At 45.8% G+C, this 21,180-nt stretch overlaps 2 protein-coding genes across 8 annotated transcripts in view; one reads left to right on the top strand and one right to left on the bottom strand.

Annotated features, from left to right (window-relative positions):
- WASHC1 (WASH complex subunit 1) overlaps positions 1 to 21,180 on the top strand; it is a 53,600-nt gene that overhangs the window by 20,558 nt on the left and 11,862 nt on the right. The window contains exons 3-11 of one of the 3 annotated variants that reach the window (XM_037845051.1): positions 14,767 to 14,878; positions 15,097 to 15,243; positions 15,456 to 15,592; positions 15,837 to 15,972; positions 16,184 to 16,385; positions 16,488 to 16,649; positions 17,374 to 17,526; positions 18,333 to 18,401; positions 18,691 to 19,038. In XM_037845051.1, coding sequence (XP_037700979.1) covers positions 14,767 to 14,878; positions 15,097 to 15,243; positions 15,456 to 15,592; positions 15,837 to 15,972; positions 16,184 to 16,385; positions 16,488 to 16,649; positions 17,374 to 17,526; positions 18,333 to 18,401; positions 18,691 to 18,929 — 1,357 coding nt within the window. In that variant the 3' untranslated portion in view covers positions 18,930 to 19,038. Of the gene's footprint in view, positions 1 to 14,766; positions 14,879 to 15,096; positions 15,244 to 15,455; positions 15,593 to 15,836; positions 15,973 to 16,183; positions 16,386 to 16,487; positions 16,650 to 17,373; positions 17,527 to 18,332; positions 18,402 to 18,518; positions 19,039 to 21,180 lie in introns of those variants that run through there. The other 2 variants (XM_037845052.1, XM_037845050.1) reach the window with 2 other exon arrangements.
- The window catches only part of DDX11 (DEAD/H-box helicase 11), a 38,745-nt gene continuing 36,544 nt past the window's right edge, over positions 18,980 to 21,180 (bottom strand). For 4 of the 5 annotated variants that reach the window (XM_037845045.1, XM_037845046.1, XM_037845048.1 and 1 more), the window contains 5 exons: positions 20,999 to 21,099; positions 20,560 to 20,644; positions 20,253 to 20,331; positions 19,954 to 20,108; positions 18,980 to 19,874 (listed from right to left, as the gene is read on the bottom strand). In XM_037845045.1, coding sequence (XP_037700973.1) covers positions 19,845 to 19,874; positions 19,954 to 20,108; positions 20,253 to 20,331; positions 20,560 to 20,644; positions 20,999 to 21,099 — 450 coding nt within the window. In that variant the 3' untranslated portion in view covers positions 18,980 to 19,844. Of the gene's footprint in view, positions 19,875 to 19,953; positions 20,109 to 20,252; positions 20,332 to 20,529; positions 21,100 to 21,180 lie in introns of those variants that run through there. The other variant, XM_037845047.1, reaches the window with a different exon arrangement.

The raw sequence follows: 21,180 nt of genomic DNA, 5'->3' as shown, positions 1-21,180 counted from the left end.
GAGGGCTCAACCCATGAAACCACCAGTCCCCTATGTCTGTGGTCATGTTAGCAACCATGGAGGTGGGGTAGGCGAATACCCCTGCATTCTCCACAGGCTCCTCAAGGGGGCACTACATCGTTTTTTTTGTTTTTTTTTTTTTTTCCTTGTTTGTCTTTTTTCTTTTTTTTTTTTTTTTTAACTTTCCCTTCTTTTTTCAAATCAACTGTATGAAAAAAAAAGTTAAAAAGAAAACAAACATACAATAAAAGAACATTTCAAAGAGACCATAGCAAGGGAGTAAGAAAAAGACAACTAACCTAAGATAACTGCTTAACTTCCAACATGTTCCTACTTTACCCCAAGAAAGTTACATACTATAGCAACATTTCAGTGAACTTGTTCCTACTACATCCATCAGAAATTAACAGACCATAGTCATTTCTGGGCATCCCCAGAACGTTAAATAGCTTATCTGTTCTTCTTGGATTATTGTTCCCCCTTCCTTAATTGCTCTCTACTGCTAGTTCCCCTACATTCTACATTATAAACCATTTGTTTTACATTTTTCAAAGTTCACATTAGTGGTAGCATATAATATTTCTCTTTTTGTGCCTGGCTTATTTCGCTCAGCATTATGTCTTCAAGGTTCATCCATGTTGTCATATGTTTCACCAGATCGTTCCTTCTTACTGCCGCGTAGTATTCCATCGTGTGTATATACCACATTTTATTTGTCCACTCATCTGTTGATGGACATTTGGGTTGTTTCCATCTCTTGGCAATTGTGAATAATGCTGCTATGAACATTGGCGTGCAGATATCTGTTCGTGTCACTGCTTTCCGATCTTCCGGGTATATCCCGAGAAGTGCAATCGCTGGATCGAATGGTAGCTCTATCTCTAGTTTTCTAAGGAACTGCCAGACTGACTTCCAGAGTGGCTGAACCATTATACAGTCCCACCAACAATGAATAAGAGTTCCAATTTCTCCACATCCCCTCCAGCATTTGTAGTTTCCTGTTTGTTTAATGGCAGCCATTCTAACCGGTGTTAGATGGTATCTCATTGTGGTCTTAATTTGCATCTCTCTAATAGCTAGTGAAGCTGAACATTTTTTCATGTGTTTCTTGGCCATTTGTATTTCCTCTTCAGAGAACTGTCTTTTCATATCTTTTGCCCATTTTATAATTGGGCTGTCTGTACTATTGTCATTGAGTTGTAGGATTTCTTTGTATATGCAAGATATCAGTCTTTTGTCAGATACATGGTTTCCAAAAATTTTTTCCCATTGAGTTGGCTGCCTCTTTACCTTTTTGAGAAATTCCTTTGAGGTGCAGAAACTTCTAAGCTTGAGGAGTTCCCATTTATCTATTTTCTCTTTTGTTGCTTGTGCTTTGGGTGTAAAGTCTAGGAAGTGGCCTCCTAATACCAGGTCTTGAAGATGTTTTCCTACATTATCTTCTAGGAGTTTAATGGTACTTTCTTTTATATTGAGATCTTTGGTCCATTTTGAGTTAATTTTTGTGTAGGGGGTGAGATAGGGGTCCTCTTTCATTCTTTTGGATATGGATATCCAACTCTCCCAGCCCCATTTGTTGAAAAGACCATTATGGCTCAGTTCGGTGACTTTGGGGGCCTTATCAAAGATCAGTCAGCCATAGATCTGAGGGTCTATCTCTGAATTCTCAATTCGATTCCATTGATCTATATGTCTATCTTTGTGCCAGTACCATGCTGTTTTGGCAACTGTGGCTTTATAATAAGCTTCAAAGTCAGGGAGTGTAAGTCCTCCCACTTCGTTTTTCTTTTTTAAAGTGTCTTTAGCAATTCGAGGCATCTTCCCTTTCCAAATAAATTTGATAACTAGCTTTTCCAAGTCTGCAAAGTAGGTTGTTGGAATTTTGATTGGGATTGCATTGAATCTGTAGATGAGTTTGGGTAGAATTGACATCTTAATGACATTTAGCCTTCCTATCCATGAACATGGAATATTTTTCCATCTTTTAAGGTCCCCTTCTATTTCTTTTAGTAGAGTTATGTAGTTTTCTTTGTATAGGTCTTTTACATCTTTGGTTAAGTTTATTCCTAGGTACTTGATTTTTTTAGTTGCTATTGAAAATGGTATCTTTTTCTTGAGTGTCTCTTCAGTTTGTTCATTTCTAGCATATAGAAACATTACTGACTTATGTGCATTAATCTTGTATCCCGCTACTTTGCTAAATTTGTTTATTAGCTCTAGTAGCTGTATCGTCGATTTCTCAGGGTTTTCTAGATATAAGATCATATCATCTGCAAACAATGACAGTTTTACTTCTTCTTTTCCAATTTGGATGCCTTTTATTTCTTTGTCTTGCCGGATTGCCCTGGCTAGCACTTCCAGCACAATGTTGAATAACAGTGGTGACAGCGGGCATCCTTGTCTTGTTCCTGATCTTAGAGGGAAGGCTTTCAGTCTCTCACCATTGAGTACTATGCTGGCTGTGGGTTTTTCATATATGCTCTTTATCATGTTGAGGAAGTTTCCTTCAATTCCTACCTTTTGAAGTGTTTTTATCAAAAACGGATGTTGGATTTTGTCAAATGCTTTTTCAGCATCTATTGAGATGATCAATTGATTTTTCCCTTTCGAGTTTTTAATGTGTTGTAATACATTGATTGTTTTTCTTATGTTGAACCATCCTTGCATGCCTGGAATGAACCCCACTTGGTCATGGTGTATGATTTTTTTAATGTGTCTTTGGATTCGATTTGCAAGTATTTTGTTGAGGATTTTTGCATCTATATTCATTAGGGAGATTGGCCGGTAGTTTTCCTTTTTTGTAGCATCTTTGCCTGGTTTTGGTATTAGATTGATGTTAGCTTCATAAAATGAATTAGGTAGTGTTCCATTTTTTTCAATGTTTTGAAAGAGTTTGAGTAAGATTGGTGTCAGTTCTTTCTGGAAAGTTTGGTAGAATTCCCCTGTGAAGCCATCTGGCCCTGGGCATTTATTTGTGGGAAGATTTTTGATGACTGATTGGATCTCTTTGCTTGTGATGGGTTGGTTGAGGTCTTCTATTTCTTCTCTGGTCAGTCTAGGTTGTTCATATGTTTCCAGGAAATTGTCCATTTCTTCTACATTATCCAGTTTGTTGCCATACAGTTGTTCATAATATCCTCTTATAATTTTTTTAATTTCTTCAGGATCTGCAGTTATGTCACCTTTTTCATTCAATATTTTGTTTATATGGGTCTTCTCTCTTTTTGATTTTGTCAGTCTAGCTAGGGGCTTGTCAATCTTGTTGATCTTCTCAAAGAACCAACTTTTGGTGATATTTATCCTTTCTATTGTTTTTTTGTTCTCTATGTCATTTATTTCTGCTTTAATCCTTGTTATTTCTTTTCTTGTACTTGGTTTAGGATTGGTTTGCTGTTCATTTTCTAGCTTCTTCAGTTGATCCATTAGTTCTTTGATTTTGGCTCTTTCTTCCTTTTTAATATATGCGTTTAGTGCTATAAATTTCCCCCTTAGCACTGCTTTTGCTGCATCCCATAGGTTTTGGTATGTTGTGTTCTCATTTTCATTCGTCTCTATATATTTAGCAATTTCTCTTGCTATTTCTTCTTTAACCCACTGATTGTTTAGGAGTGTGTTGTTTAACCTCCAGGTATTTGTGAATTTTCTAAGTCTCTGATGGTTATTGACTTCTAATTGTATTCCATTGTGGTCAGAGAATGTGCTTTGAATAATTTCAATCTTTTTAAATTTATTGAGGCTTGTTTTATGTCCCAGCATATGATCTATTCTGGAGAAAGTTCCGTGAGCACTAGAAAAGTATGTGTATCCTGGTGATTTGGGATGTAATGTCCTGTAGATGTCTGTTAAATCTAATTCATTTATCAGATTGTTTAGGTTTTCAATTTCCTTATTGGTCTTCTGTCTGGTTGATCTATCTATAGGAGAGAGTGATGTGTTGAAGTCTCCCACAATTATTGTGGAAACATCAATTGCTTCCTTTAGTTTTGCCAATGTTTCTCTCATGTATTTTGTGGCACCTTGATTGGGTGCATAGACATTTACGATTGTTATTTCTTCTTGCTGAATTGCCCCTTTTATTAGTATGTAGTGGCCTTCTTTGTCTCTCAAAACATCCCTGCATTTGAAGTCTATTTTATCTGAGATTAATATTGCTACACCTGCTTTCTTTTGGCTGTAGCTTGCATGAAATATTTTTTTCCATCCTTTCACTTTCAGTTTCTTTGTGTCCCTGTGTCTAAGATGAGTCTCTTGTATGCAACATATTGATGGTTCATTTTTTTTGATCCATTCTGCGAATCTATATCTTTTAATTGGGGAGTTTAATCCATTTACATTCAACGTTAAAACCGTGAAGGCATTTCTTGAATCGGCCATCTTATCCTTTGGATTATGTTTGCCATATTTTTCCCTCTCTCTATTAATATCCTTTATTGTACCCATACCGAATCTCTTTAGTACTGAACCTTTCTCCAAGTCTCTCTGTCCTGTCTTTGTTTCTCTGTCTGTAGGGCTCCCTTTAGTATCTCCAGTAGGGCAGGTCTCTTGTTAGCAAATTCTCTCAGCATTTGTTTGTCTGTGAAAAATTTAAGCTCTCCCTCAAATTTGAAGGAGAGCTTTGCTGGATAAAGTATTCTTGGCTGGAAATTTTTCTCACTCAGAATTTTAAATATATCGTGCCACTGCCTTCTTGCCTCCATGGTGGCTGCTGAGTAGTCACTACTTAGTCTTATGCTGTTTCCTTTGTATGTGGTGAATTGCTTTTCTCTTGCTGCTTTCAGAACTTGCTCCTTCTCTTCTGTGTTTGACAGTGTGATCAGAATATGTCTCGGAGTGGGTTTATTTGGATTTATTCTATTTGGAGTTCGCTGAGCATTTATGATTTGTGTATTTATGTTGTTTAGAAGATTAGGGAAGTTTTCCCCAACAATTTCTTTGAATACTCTTCCTAGACCTTTACCCTTTTCTTCCCCTTCTGGAACAACAATGAGTCTTATATTCGGACGTTTCATATTATCTATCATATCCCTGAGGTCCATTTCGATTTTTTCAATTTTTTTCCTCATTCTTTCTTTTATGCTTTCATTTTCCATTCTGTCATCTTCCAGGTCACTGATTCGTTGTTCAACTTCTAGTCTTGTACTATGAGTGTCCAGAATCTTTTTAATTTGGTCAACAGTTTCTTTAATTTCCATAAGATCATCCATTTTTTTATTTAGTCTTGCAATGTCTTCTTTATGCTCTTCTAGGGTCTTCTTGATGTCCTTTGTATCCCGTACTATGGTCTCATTGTTCATCTTTAGTTCTTTGAGTAGCTGCTCTAGGTGGTGTGTCTCTTCTGATCTTTTGATTTGGGTGCTTGGGCTTGGGTTATCCATATCATCTGGTTTTTTCATATGCTTTATAATTTTCTGTTTTTGGCCTCTTGGCATTTGCTGAACTTGATAGGGTTCTTTTAGGATTTGTAGACCAATTGAAGTCCTTATCTCTAATTTATCAGATCTACAGCTTCGTGGAGTACACTTTGTCTAACTAACCAGCAGGTGGCATCCACGAGCCACCTGTTCTCCACAAGCCAGATCTCCCCTGCTTAGCCTTTTTGGTGAGTGGGGGAGTGAGTCTTGTGGGGTCCAGTTGGTGTACCAAGCTTGCGTGTGTAGTTGGTGTTGCCTGCCCTGTATATGGGGCGTGTTTCTGGGCAGTCAGGGAGGGGGGGGGTGTGTGGCTCTAACAATCAAATGTCCCTGGTGATCCCAGAGTTTTAAAGCTGCTGCAATAGTCTAATCCTTCAGTTCAGTCCTGCCACAGTTTGTCTCTGCCACTGACCCACAAGTCCTTGGTATTGGCGTATGGCTCCTGAGACTTGCAAGTGGGCCCCTCTTCCAGGCCGTGCACCCCGGGTCCTCTGTTGAGGGATGACTGTGCTATGTCACAGGTGAGTGCCGTCCCCCCAGGGCAGTTCTGGGCTGCTGGGCTGTGTAGGGAGGCTCCCAGTCTGCTGCAATGATGGCTGAATGGGGCTTTGTTAATTCACACTGCTCCACCTTCCCAACTCTGGGACAATCAGCTGAGGTTGCAGGGAAGGCTAATGTCCACACCCAGTTTTGTGGTGTGTGCCTGTTATTTGAAGCGCTTCCGTCACACTGGGTTGTCTGGGGCAGCTCTGGGCTATGTGGCTGGTGATGGGCAGGAGTGTTTCCTGTCTACCAGGATGATGGCTGTGAGCGGATACCCCCCTTTTCTTGGGAAGTTGTGGTGTTTAGTGAATTTTCTCAGCCACTGGATTATTGCCTTTTGTCTCAGAGCTCTCTTAGTTCTGCTCTTGTCTTGACCTGCCCAAATTGCAAGTCTTTGAACCTTTTCTGTATTGGGCTTCTTAGAGTAATTGTTTTAGAAAAAGAAAAAAGGATTAAAAAAAAGGGCCGTCCTCAGAGATCTAATGGGTTATTGACATGCTAAGAGACAAAGCAATTAGGGCCATTAAGGAAAGGTCCACAGGGCAGAGAGATCAGCTTTTCTTTGGGATTTGCATATGAGCCTCAGGGCCTGAGCTCTGCCCTTCCCTTTTCTATGTTCACCAGAACTCCAAAAATCCTCCGCTTTTATTTTGGAGTTTTTCGTGTTGTTTTTTTCTATGCCTGTCTCCTCTCTGCTGGGCTGGCTGCTCTCAGATTCTCTGGTGTCTGGTCTCAGTCTATCTATGGTTGGAGTCTGGATCAGTAGAATGAGTTTCTGATAAGGGCTGCCACTGCAGTTCTCCCTTCTCCTTCCCGGAGCTGACAGCCCCTCCTCCCACGGGACTGAGCCTGGCAGGGAGGGGTGCGGGTCCCCTGGCCACAAAAACTTACAGATTTCGCTGATCTCAGCAGTTCCACGTTTTCATGAGTGTTGTATGAAGTATGCCCAAAGTCAGATTGCCCTGTGGTGTCCAGTCCACGCAGTTCCTGGCTTTCTACCTACTTTCCTGGAGGAGTAACTAAAACATACAGCTCACCAGTCCGCCATCTTGCCCCGCCTCCTCTGGATTGGCTTTTATAAAGGGGGTTTATTTGGTTACACAATTACAGTCTTAAGGCTATAAAGTGTCCAAGGTAAGGCATCAACAATTGGGTACCTTCACTGGAGAAAGGCTGTTGGCATCCAGAAAACCTCTGTTAACTCGGAAGGCACATGGCTGGCATCTGCTTGTTCCCAGGTTGCATTTCAAAATGCGTTCTCCAAAGTGTCAGTGTCAGCTTTCCAACAGCTGTCTTCAAATTGTGTCTCTCAGCTGCAGCAGCGAGCTCCTTCTGTCTGAGCTCTTATATAGGGTTCTAGTAATCTAATCAAGGCCCATGCTGAATGGGCAGGGCAACACCTCCATGGAAATTATCCAATCAGAGTTATCACCTACAGTTGGGTGGGTCACATCTCCATGGAAACAACCTAATCCAAAGGTTCCAATTTAACACTAACAGGTCTGCCCACACAAGATTGCATCAAAGAACATGGAGTTTTGGGGGACATAATACATCCAAACCGGCACATACTGATACTGTAGGACTTTCTTCTGCAGTTTTGCTATCTGGTTTTTGAAGTCTAACACCTTTTTGGTCCCTCAATTCTTCCATTACTGACTGCTTTTATATTTGTTGATCTTTTGAGCCCCTTCTCATTTCCTTCTACATATATATGTTTTTCCTTGTATTTTCTTTGTGGTTACTGTGGGGCTTAAATTTAACATTCTAATCTATAACACTCTGGTTTAATTTGATGCCAATGTAACTTCAGTAACATATACAGACTTTGTTCCTACACCCCTCTGTCCCCCACCTTAATGTTGTTCTTGTCATACATTATATCTTTGTATGTTGTGTATCAAATACCATGGATTTATCTTTACTTTTTATGCATTTGCATTTTAGAAACTGTGAGAAGTAAAAAGTGGAGTTACAAACCCAGAATACAATATACTACTACTGGTGGTTATAATCACACATGTGATTTTACCAGAGATCTTTACCTTTTCGTGCCCCTTCAGTTTACTGTCTAGTATCCTTTCCTTTTAATCTGAAGATCTCCCTTTAGCATTTCTTGTAGGGCCAGTCTAGTGGTGATGAACTCCCTCAGCTTTTAACTGGAATGTCGTAATCTCTTCATCATATTTGAAAGACAGTTTTACCAGATATAATATTCTAGGTTGGCAGTTATTTTTTTCAGCACTTTAAATATTTTGTCCCAGTACTTTCTTGTCTCCATTTTTTCTGGTGTGAAATCAGCACTTTATGTTACTAGGCTTCTCTCAGCTTTCAGGATTCTCTCTTCATCTTTGGTATGCAACTGTTTGGTTATAATGTGTCTCTGTGTGGATCTCTTTGTTTTTCCTGCTTGGAGTTTGTTGGAATTCCTGCATGTTTATATTCATGTCTTCTGCTCCTTTCTCTCTTTTATCTCCTTTTGAGTTTCCCATGATATGTATATTGGTATACTTAATGTTTTCCCAAGGTTCCTTGGCTCTGTTTGCTGTCTTCTTCTTTTTTCCTTTCTGCTCCTCAGCCTGAATAATTTCATTTGTCCTGTCATCAGGTTTATTCATTCTTCCTTCTGTCGGCTCCAATCTACTGTTGAACCCTGTGGAACAAGTTGCTATACAGTGTGTTTTGGGAATACAGGCTCAGGCACGGTAGAAAATTTCAGCAAATGACCACTTTATTACTTACACAGCAAAAGGACCCAAAAGACTAGAAGAGATCCCATTGTGCCTGGTCTTCTGGGGAGGCCAAACTGCTCGGGTCAGGGTTAGAGGACGACAGTTCGCATGCGCCTCTTCGCATCAGAGGGGAGAGACCCTGTGCTGTTTCAACATGAAGTATTTATCCACCTCGGGAAGGGGCCCTGCCACTGAGAATTCCTGCCCTGATAAGCATCTGGGCTGCTTATTCCCGGTCTCCAGGTTTAAGGTCTGGTTGAGCCTTTTCATTAAACTTAACATCTCCCCCAGGTTGTGGAATAGAAACAGACTGAAATATCACACACAGTAGAGAAGGAGGCGAGGAGTAGGGCGAGGGCTGGGAGATGGCTGCTGAGTGTGTATTGTGACTTCCCTAGCAAACCCCGTTAGGGAATTTTTTTTTTTTTTCCAGTTATTGTGGACATCAACTCCAGTATTTGTGTTTCATTCCTTTTTATAACTTATGTCCATTTATTGAGAATCCCATTTTGCTCATGTATCATTTTCCTGATTACTTTCAGTTCTTTGTCCATGTTTCCTTTTGCTCTTTGAGCTTAATTAGGACCATTATTTTAAAGTCTTTGTCCAGTATGTCCAAAGTCTCATTTTCTTTGTTGAGGGTTTCTTATGTTTTACCTTGTTCCTCTGGATGGGCGTTCATACCTGTATCTTTGTCTTGCAATCTTTTATTGCACACTGCGTATTACAGTGTTTTAATGTGTTCACTCTGGAATTTAGTCCCTGAGGTGTCTGTTCCTCATATTTGTGTACAGCCAGTGACATGGCTCTGATTTCTTTCAATGCCAGGTGGTAACAAAAACAAAGAAACAAACGCAAAAAAGACCTTTCACACTCTTTACATATTGGCTCTGTGTTTAGTGTTTTCCTTCAGAGCTTAGCCTTCCTATCAGTGAACTTGAAAAACAGCCTGAAGTGAAAGCACAATGTCCTCTCCTTTCTTTTCTGACCATGTGTCTTGCCCTGGGTGTGTGCTCATGGCTCATAAATTCCCCTGTTCACAGGAAAACAAATGTTGCCTTTTCTCCCTCCCATCCTGATTACTCTTTTGTATGTCTTAAAGCCAGTAGGTAATCCTTTGCCCAGGCCACTACAATTTGATTGTTTCTTACACTGATTTAGCCATTGGCAAGCTGGTTCTGCATGCAGGGCAGTTTCTAGCCCGAGTGTCCTGTTTCAGTTATCAGGCTGCCACCACATAGATTGGCACAGACATACATGCATCCCACTATTCTCATAGGTTGTTCTGCTCCTTCTGGAACCAGGATGGGGACCCTGCACTGGGCGCATGGGCTGGCTCTGCACCGTGCTGGGGAGGGGCCCCCAAGGGCCTGACGAGGTTTTCCTGCCATTTTTAAGTTGCCTTTTTCTTGATTTGGTGCCCACCCAGTTATGGTAACCCATTAACTATTTTCTGGAGCTCTGAGAATGATGGCTCTGTTGGTTTTTGCTTGCTTTTCAAAGATTCTATGGGAGAACAGCACTTTGGAGCATGTCACTCCACCATCTTGGTCAACCAGAAGACCTGTACTTAACTTTAAACCTGAGGGTTGGGTTTCACAGTAATTCCTTGTCAATATAATCTTGTTGGTTGCAGCCCCTCCTTCTATACTTTCAGTATTATTTTGAATCTTTATTCAGTCACGCAGACCATTTTCTGCTTCTCTCACATTTGACATCCTCCAGTTTACTAAGAAAGGGATGAGTGAGCTGGTTGGGAACAGGGCCTTTTCAGAGGCCTTGCAGGCTGAAATCAGTCTTTTCTCCTATGGTCCCCTTCAGGTGCTGTTCAACTGGGTTTGATTTTTTCGTTCTTATACTCATCCAACTGCTGTTAGCTCCATCTCATCTACAGGATTTTGTGAGAAGCTGTTAGAATCCTTGCTGACTCAAGATTCACTGTTTAAAGGAGAGTCTAAACTTGCATGTAATGGTGCCTAAGAGTCTCCCCCTGAGTACCTCTTTGTTGCTCAGATGTGGCCCTCTCTCTCTCTAACTGAGCTATCTCGACAGGTGAACTCGCTGCCCTCCCCCCTACGTGGGACCCGACTCCCAGGGGTGTAAATCTCCCTGGCAACACAGAGTATGACTCCCGGGGATGAGTGTGGACCCGGCATCGTGGGACTGAGAGTATCTTCTTGACCAAAAGGGGGATGCAAAATGAGACTAAATAGTTTCAGTGGCTGAGAGATTTCAAATGGAGTCGAGAGGTCACTTCTGGTGGACATTCTTATGCACTATATAGATAGCACCTCTTAGGTTTTAATGTATTGGAATAGCTACAAGTAAATACCTGAAACTACCAAACTCCAACCCAGCAGTCTGGACTCCTGAAGACGATTATATAATAATGTAGATTACAAGGGGTGACAGTGTGATTGTGAAGAACTTGTGGATCACACCCCCTTTATCTAGTGTATGGATGAGTGGAGGAATGGGGATAAAAACTAAAGGACAAATGGGGTGGGATGGGGGGATGATTTGGGTGTTCTTTTTTCCCTTTTATTTTTTATTCTTGTTCTGGTTTTCTGATGTAAGGAAAATGTTCAGAGATAGATTGTGGTGATGAACACATAACTATGTTATCATACTGTGGACAGTGGATTGTATACCATGGATGATTGTATGGTGTGAATGTATTTCAATAAAACTGAATTTAATAAAAAAAAAAATACTCCTAAAAGAAACACATTCAAAACAAACAAACAAAAAAGATTCACTGTTTAAGGTTTTCCCTTGATGTACCAGTCCAATAACCCTGTCAAAAAAAGAAATGCAGTGAGTTTAGAATGATGCTGGCCCCTGGGACTTGCCTCTTCCTTTCATAAGTGCTTACAGACTCTCTAATAATATACTCCATAAATTTGCCAGGGATCATCAATAAGTTTGATGTTTGCAACTTTTAGGAACCAGCCCTCCTTTCTTAAGAACTGGACAGAATAGCCCTCATCCAGCTGCAGTTCCGATGTCTCTCTTCTCTCCATGTTGACATTGAGTGGGGTGGTTGTTTTCACTGAAGGTTGTGTCAGCACCAGGGGCAGGATGGCTGAGTTGGGAACTGGAGGTTAATTAAAACAGCTTGCTCTAGTACCCCTCTATTGTGGATGAGAACTTCTTCCCTGCTGGATAAGATGAAGCATATGCAAGTTGGGTGGTTCTGCCTTGTTATTGAAGAAAACTGTGCCCTCTTTTTCTCTTGTAGTACTGCCACCCCCAGACCAGGAAAACAGAGCTGGTGTGGGTGCCCGCCTGCACCCCTAGCCCTGTCACCTCAGAGCCCACTGCACATGAGAAGTCAAGAGTAATCAGGGGAGACTTCGTTAGGGGATGGAGACCCCTAGATTGTGAAGTTGGCAGATCAAGTGGGTTCCCTGGGAGCCAAAACCTTCTAGAGTTGGGGATAGTGCTGTAGGAGGGTTGGGCCAGATTCTTGACTGTTCAGGGGTTAAGGAAACCCTTGCCATCCTACCCTATCCTCCTGCCTTTCCCCATGAACTAAACCTGTGACTGCACTCCTTGTTTCTTGGGCCTCACGTGTGTGCTCACTCTAGCCAGGCGAATGCTGGGGTATGGCCATTCTGGATGTGGGACATGTTGGTCACAGGCAAGGGCTGGTATTCATGGAGAGAGGGCAGCCAGGGGAGCAACTGGGAGGAGAAAACCTAACGTGAGTCTGAGTTGGCTCTGGAGCAACTTGCTGTTGCTGAATGTGGAAAATTGTGAGCTTTATGTACATTTAAATTCAAGGCACATGTTTTTTTGTTGTTTAGTTTTTACAAACAAACATTTCTCCTTTCCTCCTTGCTTATTTCACTGAGCATGTTTTTAAGGTTCTTCCTTGTTGCAGCATGTCTCAACTTCATTCTTATCACTGAATAATATTCCATTATGTGCTCGTACCACATTTTGTTTATACATTCGTTGATGGACACTTGTATTATTTCTACATTTTAACTATTTTGAATAATGCTGCTATGAACATTGGTGTGCATCTATCTATTTGAGACCTGTTTTTATTTTCTTTGGGTATATACTCAGAAGTGGAATTGCCTGGTTATATGGTAATTCTATATTTAACTTTGAGAAACTGCCATATTGGTTTGCACAGTGGCTGTACCATTTTCCATTCCCACTAACAATGCACTAGAATTCCATTTTCTCCTCATCCTCTTCCATATTTGTTTTGTTTTTTAAATACCAGCCATTCTTATGGCTATGAATTGGTATCTTGTAGTTGTGATTTGCATTTCTTTAATGGCTAATAATGTTGAGCACTTTTTCATATGCTTTCATGTGCTTATTGGCCATTTGTGTCTCTTCTTTGGAGCAATGTCTACTCAAGCCCTTTTCCCATTTTTCAATTGTGTTTGTCTTGAGTTGTAGGAGTTCTTTATATATTCTGGATATTAAGCCTTATCTGATATATGGTTTGCAACAATTTTCTGTAGGTTGCCTTTTCACTTTTTTTGATAATTTCCTTTGATGTACAAGTTTTTAATTTTGATGAAGTCAGATTTATCTATTGTTTTTTGTTGGTCATGCTTTTGGTGTCAAATCTAAGAATCCATTGCTGAATCTTGGGTCTTGAAGATTTGCCTGTAAGTTATCTTAGAAGAGTTTTATAGTTTTTAAATTTTAGTTTTATAGTTTTTAGATCCTTGATTCATTTTGAGTTGATTTTTGTATATGGTGTGACATAGGGGGTCTTACTTCATTCTTCTGCATGTGAATATCCAGTTTCCCCAGCACCAACTGTTTGAAGAGACTGTTCTTTCCCCACTGCATGTACTTAGCACCCTTGTCGAAAATCAGTTGCCCAGATTTGTGGGTGTTTCTGGACTTGCAGTTCTGTTCCGTTGATCTCTTTGTCTCTCTATCTTTAGGCCAGTATCACACTGTTTTGGTAACTGTGGCTTTGTAGTACAGTTTGAAATCAGGAAGTGAGTCCTCCAACTTGCTTGTTGGGCCCATGGGTTTTAGTCATTAAGTAACCATTAAATGAACCCCTGCCTGGAGCCAGGTGCTGTTCTAGGCCCTGGAATCATAGCAGGGAACAAAGAAAGCCCTTACCACCTGGAAGCGCACACAAGCAGTAGATGAATGATGCCCAGTGGTGCTTGGAGCAAAGTAAGGCAGGGAAAGGGGTTGGGAAGTTGCAGGGTGTGGTTTTAGACTCCGTGGTTGGGAAGGCTTCACTAAGGCTATTAACTCCAATAAGAAACTGGCCATGTGGATACCTGCGGGGTGGCATTCCATTTGATGCAAAGGCCATGAGACAAGAATGTATATGGCATGTTCAGGGAAGAGTAAGGTGGTTGGTGTCCCTGGCACCCACTGTTCTGGGATGAGAGTGGAAGCAAGTGAGTGACCAGATCACAAAGAGCCCCGTAAATTCTGTAAGGACTTGGGATTTAATCACAGGAGTCCTTCGTTATGTGGAGGGACAATTCCTCGTGAACAGGTCTGAGATTTGAATTTAGGTGATGCTTTTAGTCCAGCCTTGCCCCTTGCTGGTTGTGACTTAGACCAGTCACTCAACCTCTTGGAATTTTAGTTTCCTCATTTGCAAAGAGAGGCCACTTCTACTACTTCACAGATAGCTCGTGAGAAGTGTGTGAAAATGCTTTGCAAACTGTAAAGAGCAGGATGTATATTTATGTGTAGGTAATTATGATTCTGTCCTTCTGGTCATCCCTGCTTGAGGCTGTAAACTTCTGGAGGACAGGAACCATGTCCCTTTAAGTGGCATGTACAGGCATCAACTTGGAGCCAGCATGATTGTCCACCCAACCCAGGGCTGCAAGGAGCGTAATACAGTCAGTTCCTAGAGCCTGCAGGATGGACAGTCTTGTAGAGATGACCTGGGCAATACCAAGGTCAGCGCTGACAAGCAGGTCACACTGCTTTCTGAGAGCCCTTGCCCAGCCCCTGGCTCCTCAGGCTGCCTTTAGAAGCAGGAGGCTGCAGGGGGCTGGGGAGCAGCTTTACCTGTACCCCCGCCCCACCGTCAGCCCAAGCCCCTGTGGTCTTCTCCATGGCAGGATCTCTCAGCGAGTGGAGCTGAGCCGGAGCCAGCTGCAGGCCATTGGAGAGAGGGTCTCCTTGGCTCAGGCCAAGATTGAGAAGATCAAGGGCAGCAAGAAGGCCATTAAGGTAGCCTGTGTGGCCCCAGGTCCCCCTGGCGGTGGATAGTCCCAGAAATCCTGTTCCCTACCATTTCCCCAAGTCTCTGAGTTTGCCCAGGTCCCTCCCCCCACCCCGCCCCTAACATTCCCCCTGCCCAGATTCCCCCCATCTCCCAACTCCAGGCTCTCCAGAGCTTCTTGGGTTCCCTGAGGAAGTGGAACTCAGATTCCTCCCCGTGTCCCCAGGTGTTCTCCAGTGCCAAGTACCCAGCCCCGGAGCACCTGAAGGAATATGGGTCCATCTTCGCGGGTGCCCAGGACCCTGGCTTTCAGAGGCGACCCCGGCACAGGATCCAGAGCAAGCACCGAGTCCTGGATGAGCGGGCACTGCAGGTCTGTGGATGCACACACTTAACCCTCCTTTGAGGGGCTGAGCAGTGGCAGCCCTGGATGTTGGGGAGGAACTGAGGGCCTTCCACAGGGCTCTGTCCCCCAAGAGGATACTGGCTGGGCTAGGTGGAGGTTGATTTGGCCTCGGCTGAAATGCACCATCCTTCTGTCCCCTCCCCTCCCCTCCCCTCCCCTCCCCTCCCCTCCCCCTGCAGGAGAAGCTGAAATACTTCCCTGTGTGTGTGAACACTAAGCCGGAGCCCGAGGATGAGGCTGAGGAGGGGCTGGGCAGTCTTCCCAGCAACATCAACTCTGTCAGCTCCTTGCTGCTCTTCAACACCACAGAGAACCTGTAGGACCAGAATGTGTTGTGGCAGGGGAGAGAGGCAGGCCTGGCTTAGCGGGGGCTTCCAAGGGGCACCAGCCTCAGGTGCAGCCTCTCAGAGGCTCTAGGGCCAGGAGCTGACTGGTTCGGTTTGCCTTGTAAGGCCTGGGAACCCACGATACAAGCTAATCATGATCCCTGATGAAGTGGGAGGTCGGGAATGTGGGCCTGGAGCAGATAACGGATTGCCTGACCTCTCTCCACCATGTAGGTACAAGAAGTACGTCTTCCTGGACCCCCTGGCCGGTGCTGTAACAAAGACCCATGTGATGCTGGGGGCAGAGACAGAGGAGAAGCTCTTTGACGCGCCTTTGTCCATCAGCAAGAGAGAGCAGCTGGAACGGCAGGTAGCCATCCGTGAGGCCAGGGTGGGGCCAGTAAGGAACTGGCCATACGGACGAGAAGGTGGGGTCTGCCAGGATTATTCTTGGGAGGAGGGGATCTGTTGAGCCCCCTTTGCCTACCCACACACGCTGGGGTGGCTCAAGGCCAAACTGCAGCGCCTCTACCCCTTGCAGCTCCTTATTACTGCTCACTTACCCCCACCTAACCATATAGGTTCCAGAGAACTACTTCTATGTGCCAGACCTGGGGCAGGTGCCTGAGATCGACGTGCCATCCTACCTGCCCGACCTGCCTGGTGTCGCCGATGATCTCATGTACAGTGCTGATCTGGGCCCCGGCATCGCCCCTTCTGCCCCTGGCACCATTCCGGAACTGCCTACCTTCCCCACAGAGGTAGCTGAGCCTTTCAAGCCAGGTGAGCTGAAAGCTAGCTGTAGGAATGAGAGTTGGGCTGGGGAGCTCCCTGCTCTGCCCTCTTCTCCCCGAGGCACCTCACACCTTCTCACTTCTGTTTCAGACCTAGAAGATGGGGCGCCAACAGCACCCCCACCACCCCCGCCTCCCCCTCCCCCCACAGTGCTGGTCAGTGCCCCTCCACCTCCACCCCCACCCCAGACCACAGTCCCTCCAGACCACAGTGCTGGGGCGGATGACGGCAGCAGCGGCCTGTCCCCTGCAGGTAGGAGCAGCATCTGCTGGGAGGAGGTGGGGGGGGGTGGATTTGGGCTCTTTGAGGGGACCCTGGACCAGCTGTCTTAATTTCAAGATCCCCTGAAGGAAGTGGTCATAAATCCTTGATTTTTAGAATAGGTCTAGTTTCAAATATATCATTCTGTTGGGTTTACAAAATAGTGGTTTTCAAACTGTGTCTGTAATGTACCTTCAAGTAAAAGGAGGCTGGATAAGTAGGACTGAGTTCCCCATTCCCACTCAAGCCAGTGGAATAAAAGGGCTCTACTACTAAAATATATATTGAAAATATTCGTGTCCCTGAAATTACAACATTTCAGTTTTAATACTGTATCTCCCCATCTATTTCCAGCAGCCAAGATCCCTTGTTGGATTAGGGGTCCCTTCAGACAGTATCAGCACAGCCACAGTTCACAGGCCCAGCTTTACAGGGGGCATCTAAACAGGTGGGGGTTGGAGAGCAGGACCAGGGAATTCCTGCGCCCAGGTGGATGAAGGGGGCAGAATCCAGGCCTTGTAGTCTCACTTCTGGCTCGGGCCTTTGGCTAGGCATCACCAACTTCCTCTCTGAAGATCCCTTCCCCAGAAGCCAGGTTTGTAAGGTGAAGCCTCTGGACTCAAAAAGCTTCATCCCCAGAAGGATCGGCAAGACTGGTATAGCCCAGCCCTGCTGAGCAGCCTTTCACCCATGCATTACCCTGTCTCCCCCTCAGTACAGGGAGCCCCCAAGGAAGTGGTTGACCCTTCCAGTGGCCGGGCCACATTGCTCGAGTCCATCCGCCAGGCTGGCGGCATCGGCAAGGCCAAGCTCCGCAGTGTCAAGGAGCGCAAACTGGAGAAGAAGAAGCAGAAGGAGCAAGGACAAGGTGAGGGCACCCTGGGCCCACTCTAGTGAGAGGGCTCCTTGCAAACAGGCCTCCTTCTCTTGTAACCACCTCTTGAGTCCATCTGTCCCTGCCTTCCAAGGCCAGCTAACCTGCCCCATGCTCTCCCCAGGGCACCTGCTGGAGGCCCCAGTGGCTTCCCCCTTACCTAATGTCTGCATCCTTCCTGCCTGGGCCACAGGTTCCTTCCTGTTTTGGGAGGGTGCTTTGTGGAGCTTCCTAAGTTGGGAGTGGCTAGAGCCTCACTTGGCTCAGACCAAGACAGAAGAGAATTTTCTCAGACTCTGTGAGTTGTCCCAGGAGATGGTCAGGGACATGAGGTTATTTTTAGAGACACAATCTGGAGGGTTAACTCAGCCTCCAGAGGCTTACAGAAGTGAGACTATCAATTAAGTCTGTATGCTGCCCCAAATGCTGGCATAAATACTTACCTGGGCATAAAGCAACAGTGTCTGGAAAACAGCAGTCCTGAGTTTGAGTTCCTTCTGTGCTTCTGACTTGCCCTGTGACCCCAGGCAAATCAGTCAGCCTCTCTGGGCCATGCAGTGAGGTTGCCCTTTAGTCTCACAGGGTGGCTGTGAGAATTTGCTACTCAAGTGGTTTCCCATTTTCTTATTAGGGCCTTAGTGCTGGAGCCACTGATAGACTGAAGCTCTGAGGGCTGGTGGTAAACATGGTGGCTTTGGAGAGGACGGGTGGGAGTAGTGAGCGAGAAGCAGGCAGATGTGACACCGAGGGCACACTGCAAGCTGTCCCCAGCCTCCCTTCCCCTGGCTTCTCTGTTGCAGTGAGAGCTACCAGCCAGGGCGGGGACCTGATGTCTGATCTCTTTAACAAGCTGGCAATGAGGCGCAAAGGTAGGAGGCGGCAGCGCAGGGGGGTCTCTACGTTTTGCTTTCTGTTTAAGTCACCAGGGGCTGGGTGAACTGGTGCCCCTGGACTGACCTTCCTCACTCTTGGTCCTTCCCTCCCAGGCATCTCAGGAAAGGGGCCCAGTGCAGGGGCCAGTGAGGGGCCAGGAGGTGCCTTTGCCCGAATGTCAGACTCCATCCCGCCTCTGCCTCCCCCTCAGCAGCCCCCGGGAGAGGATGAGGACGACTGGGAATCTTAGGGGTCTCAGCTACTCCTTCTTCCCCCCAAATCCAGTCTGCAGCTACTGCGCTGAACTGGAAACAGCCAGGCTGGGCTCGTGCCTGTCCTCCCAGCCCCTGCTGCCCTGTGGAGGACTGTCAGCTCTGTGCCTGGACCTTCAGAAACCACGGAGGCTGTGGCTGGGATGTGGCTCGGCTTCCTCAGCCCATCTCAGAGCTGGGGATGCTGTTGATATTTCCTGTGATCTGCTTGCATTCCTGCTCCCTTCACCAGAGTGCTCTTCTCTTCCCTAAAGAGACCTACAGCTGTAGAAGTACTGTCAATCAACAAAGTGTGACACAGGTCTAAGTACAAACCAACAGTGTGCTTTTAATAAAGGAACTATAGTTGTGCAAAATGCAAGTATCCCCTCCAAGCCAGTGGCTGGCCTCCAGGCAATGGCCAAGTTGACAGGTATCTCGGGTCATGGAAAGAAGAGGGGCAGGTTAACAAGGGCAGCTGTTACAGCTTGAGAGGGATAGTTTCACAGAAGAAAATAATCTCAAGTGATAGACACTGGGTCTCTAAAAATAGTCTTGCCGAAAGCCTAATGGCCCTTGGTATAATTGCTGATGTCAGGATAGGAGGTGTCTTGGAATTTGCTCAAGTGGCTGAGAGAAACGAGGGTGCCATTGACTTCAAGGAGGAACTGGCACCCAGCCATGGAGGTAAAATCCCTAGGGAGGGCTGTGGGGGCAGGGCTTGATGACTTACAGAGCAGGAGGGCAGGACGAGCCCCACGGACCCCAGGGGGATAGAAATGGAGAGATGTTCTTGGATTAGATGAAGAGAGGGTGAAAGGTCTAGAACAGGAAGAGTAGAGGCAGGTGGGCCAGGATGAAGGTGCTCCAGCTTCTCCCCCCTCCTAAAGGCCAGGCAGGAAGCCTGAGGAGGCCGGGTGGGATGGGTGGGGCAGGGAACTGCACAGGCTGAAGTGGGCCCATACCCACTGTTTCTTCAGGGTAAACGTGACTTTCTTCCTGTTGCCTTTTCCACCTCTGCCTGGATCCTGGCAGCCCTGATTCCAGGAGGGAACCAACATGGTTCACCTGGGCTTCTTACACCTTCTTGGGCAGGATCCATGCAGAGGCGGCCCAAGACAAACAACATTCAGTTGGGAGGGTGAAGGGAGAGCCTGGAACATGGGCAGTGGTGTGGCCAGCTGTCTGTCAGAAGGGGCCAGACTTCTCCCGATGAAACTAGGGAGACAGACGATAGTGAGAATCTACACCTCGGGGGGCAGGGGAGGCTCTTGGGGCAGGGGGAGCCAAGACTGACCTTGCGCAAAGCAGCAAAGGCAGGGCCAAATGCGGCTTTGACCTCCACACGGTCCCGGATCCAGGCCGGCAGCTTGGCCAGAATGGGGGTGCGGGTGTAGCGCTGGTCTAGGAGCACAATGCTTGCAAAGTCCTTCTGGTGCCTGATGGCCCTGCCTGGATGGGAAAAGGGTGGGCTTAAAAGTTAAGCCCTCTCAGCCACTTCTGGCTCTCTACCTCCCCTTCAGATCAGAGTGATGACATGTGAAGTCCCTCCCTCCTCACCACATTCTCCATCCATCCTGACATCTTCAGGCTTACCTATAGATTGGTTGATGGCCTTCATACATAGATTCTCCACCAAAGCCTTGCCTGGGGGCACCTGACCTGGCGCTCTGGGCTGTGTAGGATAAAGCAGACATCCATCAGAATAGTTTCTTGTCTCCCACCTAGTGTTCTAGTTCTCCCTGAGAAAAAGGGCACTACCAGGTTCCAAAGCAAAAGCCCAGAAGGAAACTAGGGGATAGCACAGCTGTGAGACCTTGACACCTTGGCCCTGGGAGGGACAGAACCCTTCTCCTCCACCCCTGGTCTTCCTCTTGTCCTCAGGAACACTGGAGGCACTCACAAGACTCTGGTCCAGGTAGGCCATCTTCTCTTGCAGCTCTGGAGACTTCATGTTGGGGTAGGGCATGCCCACCATGACCACACACCTAGGGCAGAGGTGCATGTGAGCAGTGGGTCCTCCTGCCCCTACCTTCTTCCTGCTCAGGCTGTGCTCAGTAGCTCTGCCTCCCCACCCTGCACCTGCCACCTGAAAGGGTTTTTTGGCTAAAGGGTCCAGTCCAGGCCAAAGATTTGAGTCTTGATATAGGTATGACCGATTTCATTTTCCACCTGGTCTCAAAGAGCCACATCAGTCACTGTAACATTTCCCCCACTCAGCTGACTGATGCTGGGCAGGCAGCTGGGGTGGAGACTTGGACAGTGGCACCAGGTTGCAGGCAGGGCCCAGCTGCTGGGAATGAGGAATGCCAGTTCCAGGAGGTGAGAGGACCAGAACTTACCGGCCTAGGTCGTCAGAGAAGTTGATTCCCTCACTCATCTTCCCGCCAACCACAGAGAGGAGCAGGGCCCCTGTCATCGTGTGTCCTGCCTGGCCACAGCACTGTGGGAGACACCCAGCCCCAGAGCTGCTGAGCTCAAGCTTGGATGCCACTCAACATACTGCTAACTGCCAGCCCTACGT

This window comes from Choloepus didactylus, chromosome 8 (genome assembly GCF_015220235.1).
Source record: "Choloepus didactylus isolate mChoDid1 chromosome 8, mChoDid1.pri, whole genome shotgun sequence".
Lineage (NCBI taxonomy): Eukaryota > Metazoa > Chordata > Mammalia > Pilosa > Megalonychidae > Choloepus > Choloepus didactylus.
Note: the sequence above shows the minus strand (reverse complement) of the source record. Positions and strands in the feature narration are given on the sequence as shown.